The sequence below is a fragment of the Alosa pseudoharengus genome, unplaced genomic scaffold (genome assembly GCF_046254945.1).
Source record: "Alosa pseudoharengus isolate Yale_2024_CS ecotype anadromous, Long Island Sound unplaced genomic scaffold, YU_APseudo_1.1 YU_APseudo_1.1_scf_7, whole genome shotgun sequence".
Classification (NCBI taxonomy): Eukaryota; Metazoa; Chordata; class Actinopteri; order Clupeiformes; family Clupeidae; genus Alosa; species Alosa pseudoharengus.
The window spans coordinates 14,206,119-14,215,533 of NW_027468859.1; the positions used below are offsets into that span (position 1 = coordinate 14,206,119).

Genomic DNA, 9,415 nt, shown 5'->3' on the forward strand with positions numbered 1-9,415 from the left:
TTTGGCCATTCTAGTCATTTGTTTACATCCTAAAGATGGAGACCAATCCAGTGCAGTCAGCCAACACAGTTGCTGTATATTTCTATTAGGTAAATAATATGTATTTTGAATAGATATACAATAAAAAAAATTGTATTTTTCTGTAGTACATCTTTAGCAGGTCTTTTAGGAGCTCCAATTGTAAAATTGGTGACAGACATGAAACAACAGAAATGAACAGTCTTGGTGTTGGAATTTGGTCCCAGAATAATTCATTTTATTAAATTACTTCATCAACAACAGACTTGGAAACAAACACAAACATACAGACCATCATAGAGAACTTTGAACACACAAGCAAAGAGCATAGTCATCACGAAAGTCAGATTGGTTAATCATTCCCATGCTGTTAAGTTTTCTCAAACGTTTAAAAAGTTTCACAAAGTACGAAGTTTGACACAGCAGAGGCATTGGCAAGACGTGTGTGCATTTTAGGTTTCATACAATTTTCCATTAATTTCTTGTTCAGCTTCATAAAAATAAGGATGTGGCTAAACTACTAGTTCCCATCACTGATCTCCAGACAGTACTGGATGTGCAGTCCGATTATATAACCCATCAACAGCCACAGTCACACTTGTGTTTGAAATGTTGTCAAACATTCTAAGGAATATCTGGGCCCATCCTGTAATTCAAGAATCTTAGATGTTGAACGCATTCTTTAATAGAATGCTCAAAACTCGTCTACTGAATGGTTTTTAACCATCACTTTTCCAGAGCAGTGCTGACTCTGAGCCAGAACTGGTCCGTATCCACCCTAGTGTCCACTACAAAGTTGCCCTATCATGGAACAGTATGTTCTGGGAAAATTAAATCGGTACCTATCAAGTGAAAAATGAATAAGCGGGAACACCATACATGTTGCACATCCAGGTTTGTAAGTGTCACAACTAAAGCGGGGAGTCTACAAAGGCTTTACCTGAAACAATCACACACACACAGAGCCACACCAAGGTCAAACTGAAGAGCAAAAGAGACTGTACGTAGATGATGTTGCTGTCTACTTGATTTTACAAACTTTACCATAAGTCACAGTCACCACAGCGATGGAGGTTTATATCTACAGTCCTGCTCCTGGAAGCCAGCACACCCTGGTCAGGTCGTGGAGAACAGCAAGGGGAACCCCAACTCATTCGGTCTCTCTCAGCAGTGTTTGGGTCCCCTCCACACCCATCACTTCTCCTGGCCCTTGTGGATCTTGCTGGCGATCTGCTGCAGCTCCCGGTCCATGGCAGCCAGGTTAGCCAGCTCCCTCTCCTTCAGAAAGAAAAAGAGCAAATTCTGTTTAACCATCTCTCTCCCCATTGATGATTGGATATTGCCTTCTGGATAATAGATAATAACTAATATTAATGTCAGGTTAGCCAGCTGTCTCTACTCCAGTAAGAATAACCTCAGTGTCTCCTACAGAAGGAAAAAGAGACATGTTGAGATCTCTCTCCTTCAATACCAACATGAATCGTTTCAGCTTAGGCATCTCTCTCTCCTTAACTAATAATAAAAAAAACATTTCAAGTTAGAGAACTAACTTCATTCTGTCCTGACTAAACCATGTAAAGTCAGCCATCTCTCTGCTACAGGGAGAAATAGAATCAATTTGGCTTAGCGGTTCTTCCTTTAAAGAAAAACAATATTATTTTAAAGATGAACTCAGTTTAGATGAGCCTGTTCTTCAGAGTGAAAAAGACTAATTTCTGATTCCATTGTATCTTGAAATCCCAACAGCTCTGCACATACACAATACACTTCAGTCAATTGGAAAGGTGTAGATAAAAGCCAGTGAAGGTGTGGATAAAAAGAATGCCTTCCTCTCTTTCCTTTTTGGGTGTGTGTGTGTTAACACATTATTGATGCTGCTCTTTAACTTACATTTTTCTTTCATCATCAATTTCACCTTCATTGTTTCAGTGGGTGTAATGTCTAATAAAACTTTGTGATCCATTTCTATTCCTGCTGCAGCCTGGGAGCCGTAGCATCGTAACACATCCCTGAGCTCAGCTCTTTTGCCACTACACCGAGTTGTAAGCATTATGAGCAGCACTGTGAAAAATCCCCACTCAGCAATCTGGCTGTTCAGTCGCCACGTGAATGGAGGACAGGGAGAATCATTTGAGTTATTTAAAGACTCTGCTCACATACAGATATCAGGACAATTGATTGTATTTTGGATTGTTTATCTCCAGTGTGCTATTATTGTCAGCAGCCGGCATGTGTACTGCAGGGCATGGTGAAATAAACTAATTTTTAAAAGAGCTCTAGCCCCTGAAAATCTCTTCTACTCAAACATCTCCTTCCTCTTCTTTTCTCTCCTAATGCACAGCTGGCTGGCAGCCTTTCAGGAGCAAGCAGCCCTGTTATGCAGTGCGCCATAACCTCTCTCTCCAAATTCATTCCAGTGTTCAATAGAGGCAGACAAATGTGTGCAGGCCACCACCAGGTAAGAGCATTAGCAAACCCACTGGATGATCTCTAGTGCAGTTTTCAGCAAAGAGGATAGATATGTGAGATATTCATCCAGACTGTTAAGAAACAGTTTTAATTGGACAGACCCTTGACTCTTTTGCTGTTCTATCTCCTTTCCTTCTAAAAACAAGAGTATCTTTAATTAGTGCAAGGTCAGACCCAGAGAGAGGTGGGGGTTGGGTGGCTAGAGATCCTCAGACTGAGGGCATTTTGCGAATCAGAATAATTCACACACACACACACACACACACACACACACACACACACACACACACACACACACACACACAGACAGACACACAGCAGTAGTATGCAAGAACAGAGTGGTGTGTGTCTGCAGTAGGTTATGGCTCAGGGCAGAGTGGAACTCGCCTCCTCGGCTGCCTGGCTGAAGAGCTGTGGGCTCAGAAGGGAGCTGTGACACCAACACTAGCTACCCATCTATTTCCCTCTTTTTCTCTTTTTTTCTTGTCTTGCCGCATTAGCTGCTTAGAACACACACATGCTCCAGACGGATGACATTTTTAGTGAAACACACACTCACACTCGTTTTCCGTCTTCTTCTGTTTTTCCTCCACTCACCGTATCTTTCTCATCCCCCTCTTTTCCACTCTTTCTACCCTTTCTCCATCCCCCTCTTTTCCACTCTTTCTACCCTTTCTCCATCCTCCTTCTTTTCCACTCTTTGTACCCTTTCTCATCCCCCTTCTTTTCCACTCTTTCTACCCTTTCTCCATCCTCCTTCTTTTCCACTCTTTCTACCCTTTCTCCATCCTCCTTCTTTTCCACTCTTTCTACCCTTTCTCATCCCCCTTCTTTTCCACTCTTTCTACCCTTTCTCATCCCCCTTCTTTTCCACTCTTTCTACCCTTTCTCATCCCCCTTCTTTTCCACTCTTTCTACCCTTTCTCCATCCTCCTCTTTTCCACTCTTTCTACCCTTTCTCCATCCTCCTTCTTTTCCACTCTTTCTACCCTTTCTCCATCCTCCTTCTTTTCCACTCTTTCTACCCTTTCTCCATCCTCCTTCTTTTCCACTCTTTCTACCCTTTCTCCATCCTCCTCTTTTCTCTCTCCTCATCTGACCTCCTGCTTCTCTCTTTCTTTCCCTCTGTCTCTCTCTCAATCTCCCTTCTCTCTAGCAATTTCTTTCTCCCCTCTTCATCTCCTCATCTATCTGTTCATCTCTCTCTCTCTCTCTCTTTCTCTTTCTGCTCCATTGTTCTATGGTCCACTGGTGTTATGTGTGGCCCACATACAGTCCTCTTTGCTGCTGCAGAAAAGGAATGAATTTGCTGCTGCTTAAGTCCACTGCCGCAGCTGTATCTCTTCTACCCTTTGGTTTTCTGAGCTTTGAGCTGCACATCTCATTACTAATACATTAATTAGACATCTCACTCTTTCTCTCTCTCTCTCTCTCTCTCTCTCTCTCTCTCTGTCTGTCTATCTATCTCTCTGTCTCAAACTATTATGTAGGGCAGCCTCTGTAGGGGCTGTAACAAGACAGCCTCTGGGCTACATAACACAACTGTCACATCTCACATAGCCACAAACTCCCGAAGAGACTTCACTGCCAACTAAGAGCAGTGTCAATGTACACAAGTCCAGCCAATGAACATGATGTTTCAGAAGCGCAGGAGAGAGGGGTGTCATTTCTGATTGGCCGTTGAGCAACAACCTCTAACCAGGATCACAGGCCCTACCTTTAATAAGTTGTTCTTGGATTTTAGAAGAAGCATCCTTACCTCCTCTGGGGTGAGTGGTCTTTCCTGCAGGGCCACAGCGCCCCCCTGTGGCACCGCAAGGTGTGACAGCCGGGTCCTCTTGTAGTTGAGGAGGCGGGCGAGGTTGTTGGTGGCGGCGGCGGTTGCTGCGGTGCTCCTCTTGTACCAAGCGGGGTGGTAGAAGCCTCGATAGATCCAGGGGTTGCGCTTCTCCTGCTGCTCCTCCTCTTGCTCCTCCTCTGCCTCTTCTGCTAGTAGGCGCTCCCCCAGCTCCTTGCCTCTCTGGGCCAGGTACCTTAGTGCCTCCTCACGCTCCTCGTCATCTAGGACCCCCGGATCGACCTCGTCCTCCTCTTGTTCTGCGTCTGCTCCTCGTTTGTGGTGCCTTGTTTGGTGTTTTGTTCCTCTCCAAGACCTTATCTCTCTGTTGATCTCGCCTTCATCATTTTCCTCTTCCTCATCAGATGCGTCTACTCCTCGTTTGTGGTGCCTTGTTTGGTGTGGGCGTGACGATCTCCAAGACGACCTCCTCTCTCTATCCATCTCATCTTCATCCTCATTCTCTTCCTCTTCAGGTGCGTCTGCTCCTCGTTTGTGGTGCCTTGTTTGGTGTTTTGTTCCTCTCCAAGACCTGATCTCTCTGTCGATCTCATCATCATCATTTTCCTCTTCGTCCTCAGGTGCATCTACTCCTCGTTTGTGGTGCCTTGTTTGGTGTTTTGTTCCTCTCCAAGACCTCCTCTCTCTATCCATCTCATCTTCATCATCTTCCTCTTCCTCATCAGATGCATCTACTCCTCGTTTGTGGTGCCTTGTTTGGTGTTTTGTTCCTCTCCAAGACCTCCTTTCTCTATCCATCTCATCTTCACCATCTTCCTCTTCCTCCTCCTGTTCTGCATCTGCTCCTCGTTTGTGGTGCCTTGTTTGGTGTTTTGTTCCTCTCCAAGACCTCCTTTCTCTATCCATCTCATCTTCACCATCTTCCTCGTCCTCCTCTTGTTCTGCGTCTGCTCCTCGTTTGTGGTGCCTTGTTTGGTGTTTTGTTCCTCTCCAAGACCTTATCTCTCTGTTGATCTCGTCTTCACCATCTTCCTCTTCCTCATCAGATGCGTCTACTCCTCGTTTGTGGTGCCTTGTTTGGTGTGGGCGTGACGATCTCCAAGATGACCTCCTCTCTCTATCCATCTCATCTTCACCATCTTCCTCTTCCTCATCAAATGCATCTACTCCTCGTTTGTGGTGCCTTGTTTGGTGTGGGCGTGACGATCTCCAAGATGACCTCCTCTCTCTATCCATCTCATCTTCATCCTCATTCTCTTCGTCCTCAGGTGCGTCTGCTCCTCGTTTGTGGTGCCTTGTTTGGTGTTTTGTTCCTTTCCAAGACCTCCTCTCTCTATCCATCTCATCTTCCTCCTCTTCCTCCTCATCCTCAGACAAATCTCCACGCTTGTGATGCCTTGTCTGGTGTGGGCGTGTTGATCTCCAAGATCTCCTCTCTCTGTCCTCCTCTTCCTCCTCCTGGTGTCTCTTCTGGGGGAGGAAGTCTGGGAAAGCCTCCTGGCTTCTCTCCTCATCCTCATCATCAGCCCGTTTCGGATTAAGGTGCCTCTTCATGGCATATTCTGGGAAAGCCTCCTGACTGCGTTCCTCGTCTTCCTCTTCCCTCTTGTGTTGGTCTGAAAGGTGCCTTTTCATGTATTCTGGAAACGCTTCCTGACTGCGCTCTTCAGCGTTCTCTTCCCTTTTCTTGTATCCTGGAAATGCTTCCTGGCTACGTTCTCCATCATCTTCTTCTCCTCTTTTCTTGTATCCTGGAAACGCTTCTTGACTACGTTCCTCATCTTCCTCTTCCCATCTCTTCCTGTATCCTGGAAACGACTCCTGGCTGCGTTCTTCGTCTGCCTCTTCACGTTTCTCCTTCTCTGACAGAAGGCTGTGCCCTCTCTTCTGGTACTGAGGAAACTCCTCCTGGCTTCGCTCGTCCTCTCCCAGATCCTCCCGTTTTTCCGCGCCCGGTAGATGCCATCTCTTCTTCTTGTAGCCGGGGAACGCTTCCTGGCTCCGCTCGTCGTCAGCCTCCTCGCGCTTCTCCTCGTTCTCCCTGAGGAGATCTCGGATGGCTTCCAGCTCCAATGCCTCCTGGGCTCCATCCTCCCCCTCAGGAAGTGGCACCTGCTCCTCGCTCTTCTTCACCAGCTCATTGGGTTTGGAACCTGGGGAGAAGCACAGGAGCGTTTCAGAAATGGTATCTGTATCATACCAAGTGCCCACCGGTACTACAGTTCAAGTCCAACCCGCAAAAAAGTCCCACCCCATCTTTCTCTCCCACATCTAAATAAAGGCACCCCCTCAAAACAAAATAAAATAAATAAAATAAATGAAAATAAAGCAATACTCAAAAGAAATGGTAAAAGCCCAGAGAGCTAGTTGACTAGTTTTCAGGCATTAACTTGAAGTTTGTACTGGCATGCTATAACATTAATTTAAGACTAGCTAAATGTCTTATAATGAAGACCAAATAATCTGACATTAAATCATTTGATATATGAAATATTCACATTAGTCAGACAATAAATTCACTACTAATATCTATCCAATTGCGTTGAAGACCTGGAGTATTTTAAGCATTGGATAACAATGTAGTATATGGTGTTATTCTGACAAACAAAATGAGAAAACATGAAATCATTCCGTAAGGTGATGTCGTGGTGTCATATAAGACAGTAGAAAATAAAGCCTTAATTAAATTCAGTTGTGACAATAAAGCTAAATATTTCACATCTAAATCAACATGCTTTTCTTGTTTGGAATTTCATTATGCCAGTGTCGATTATGTTGCAGGACATATCCGAACATAGATTTTCAGCCGTGGGTTAATATGTTCTAGATGTCTCTTCTGCTTCAAGAGACCCCTAGGCTACATTGCTTACTGTTGCGCGGTCTGAGCGATGTGCAGTTGTAATCTCAAAACGTGCGGGCTGTTGCTGTGTAAATGACCTCCATACACTGTGGCACTCTGCGGGTATTCACAGCAGAAAACACTGAAAATCAGGCAAGGAAGTCTGTTTACATAACTTGCCTCCTTTGAAGAGATCTTTGCACTCCGAATGCCCTGGCGTTGCTTCTGATTTGGAAAGTGCAATGGAAAGGGCTTCTACCAAGCATCTCTTGAGCTGAAAGCAGTTTTATGCAGGTCAATATAACTACGCAGACGTTAAGGAATAAACAGACTTGGTCATTTAAATTACAAAGTTCAAAGTTTAAAGTACAAAGAACATACCAAATCCTCTCGTCTCTCCGATTTTACCGTTGGAAGCGACTGGTTATCTATGAAAAAATACGGCATTTAACAGCAATAGGCTACTCACAAGAAGTAAATTGGTCAATCACGATTCGAAAATTAGAGCATTTAGTCTTCAAACTTAAATCAGCTTGCACATATACGTAAATGCACAGGTACACAAAATGTTTTAGTGATTATTTCAAAGCTTAAATATTTTCTGTTAGCTCAGCTGACCATCCATAAGGTCCACACACGGAACTGTCCGTGGTGCTGAAACCAGTCTTACGCAGTATCATTGATAAAAGTTTCTCTTTTACTTACCTGCTATAAACGACAATGCCACCACTAACAGAAAGGCCAGTCTCATCGTGAACATATTGAGCGAAGATTAAGCAAAAGACGCATAAAAACTGAGGTCCGACAGGTCCTGTTACTAGTGGTGACAAGACCTCAGTCCCGCTCGAGTCTCGGCTCCACTCTGTTCCGCGGATCTTCTCCGCAGACGAGGAGCGCGGGGAGAAGAGCACAAGAAGATGAGTGAGGTACGGGCAGGAGTGGGTGGACTTGCTCTCCCTCAGATGTGTCCTGCTTTATCTAGTCCCCGCCGAGCCGCGGAAAACGCACAGCTTTCCACACGCACACCGAGGGGGGGAAAAACTTCGGGAGATTTTTTTCTCAGAAGCTCCTGTCAGTTCGAATCTGACACACTCCCACGTCCCTTACATAATACGGCGAGGCTTTTAAATCAACCCGAAATCAAATTAATATGTAATTCGTCCAAACTCATTTAGAAAGAAAACAATTATCCTCCTATTAGAGTACCATTGATGGGAATTTGGCCGCAGGTTCGTTTGGGGCTGAATTGCACAAGAGCGCCTGAATGTTCTGTAACGTCGTCAACTGCTTGTAATACTAAAACATAAGGTGGCTTGAGAATAGCTAGAAGTTCTATGACCCCGACTGCCTCAAATCCCTGGCAACACCATCTCAATCATGGTCTCTAAATCATGGTCTCTAAATCTAATCGAATATTCTCTGGCATGTTTTAGGGCCTTTTCAGCAGATGCTGATGCCATTTTTTGCAACAGCTTTTGCCCAGCTTGATAGATTTCCACAGTGGTTTGTTTGGTGACTCGTTGATTGTGTTAAGAACTCTAATGATTTCACCACATAACCTTTACATTCAGACTAATATTTGGTATCATTAATGTAAAATATTTTATGGTGTGTGGCAAGACTCAAAAAAACTAATGTGGCCATATACAAACATATGTTTACACAAGAACATAAACACACATATATAATTGATGCCGATTATTCCAGTGGTGTGATGAACTGGGGGTTTCCTCCCACTCCCATGCCTGGATGTCACCAAAATTTAGCAAAATGATTATATCACCTGACTGTACCCTTTGGGTGTTTTTTTCCAAGTCAATCCATAATTATACCACACATATCTAAATTTTAAATGTAGAATAATGACCCAGCCCTCATCTGCTCCACATGTGGCTGTGCAATGTCCCTCTCATAGGCTCTGCTCTGTTCTGGCTGTGGTCATTTCATCAGGCTGTGTTGCTCTTCGGCAATGATGTCTCCACGGACAGGACTGTCTCTCCCTCTATCCCGCTCTCCCTTTCTCCGCCCCCCCCCCACCCCCGAGCTCTAAATATTTCACACTTACTCATTCATACTTCTTCCACAACAGCCTTATGCACAGAACTTCACGCTACGGCAGACAAGTCCTTGCCTTGCTCTTGTGTGTGTGTGTGTTTGTGTGTGTGTGTTTGTGTGTGTGTGTGTGTGTGTGTGTGTGTGTGTGTGTGTGTGTGTGTTTATATTCACTTGGGGAACACTTTGCTTCATATCTGACATATAAAATGTTGTATTGTGATCCAGCCCCATAGCTA

General features: G+C 44.6%; 1 protein-coding gene across 1 annotated transcript; it reads right to left on the minus strand.

The window, feature by feature from the left end:
• Positions 1-1,212: 1,212 nt before the first annotated feature.
• chgb (chromogranin B) lies at positions 1,213-7,875 on the minus strand. The gene is made up of 5 exons (XM_076273224.1): positions 7,830-7,875; positions 5,682-6,438; positions 4,514-4,715; positions 4,247-4,441; positions 1,213-1,296 (listed from the first exon to the last, which is right to left on the minus strand). Exons 1-5 carry the CDS (start codon positions 7,873-7,875, stop codon positions 1,213-1,215), a joined length of 1,284 nt encoding a protein of 427 aa, XP_076129339.1.
• Positions 7,876-9,415: the final 1,540 nt, after the last annotated feature.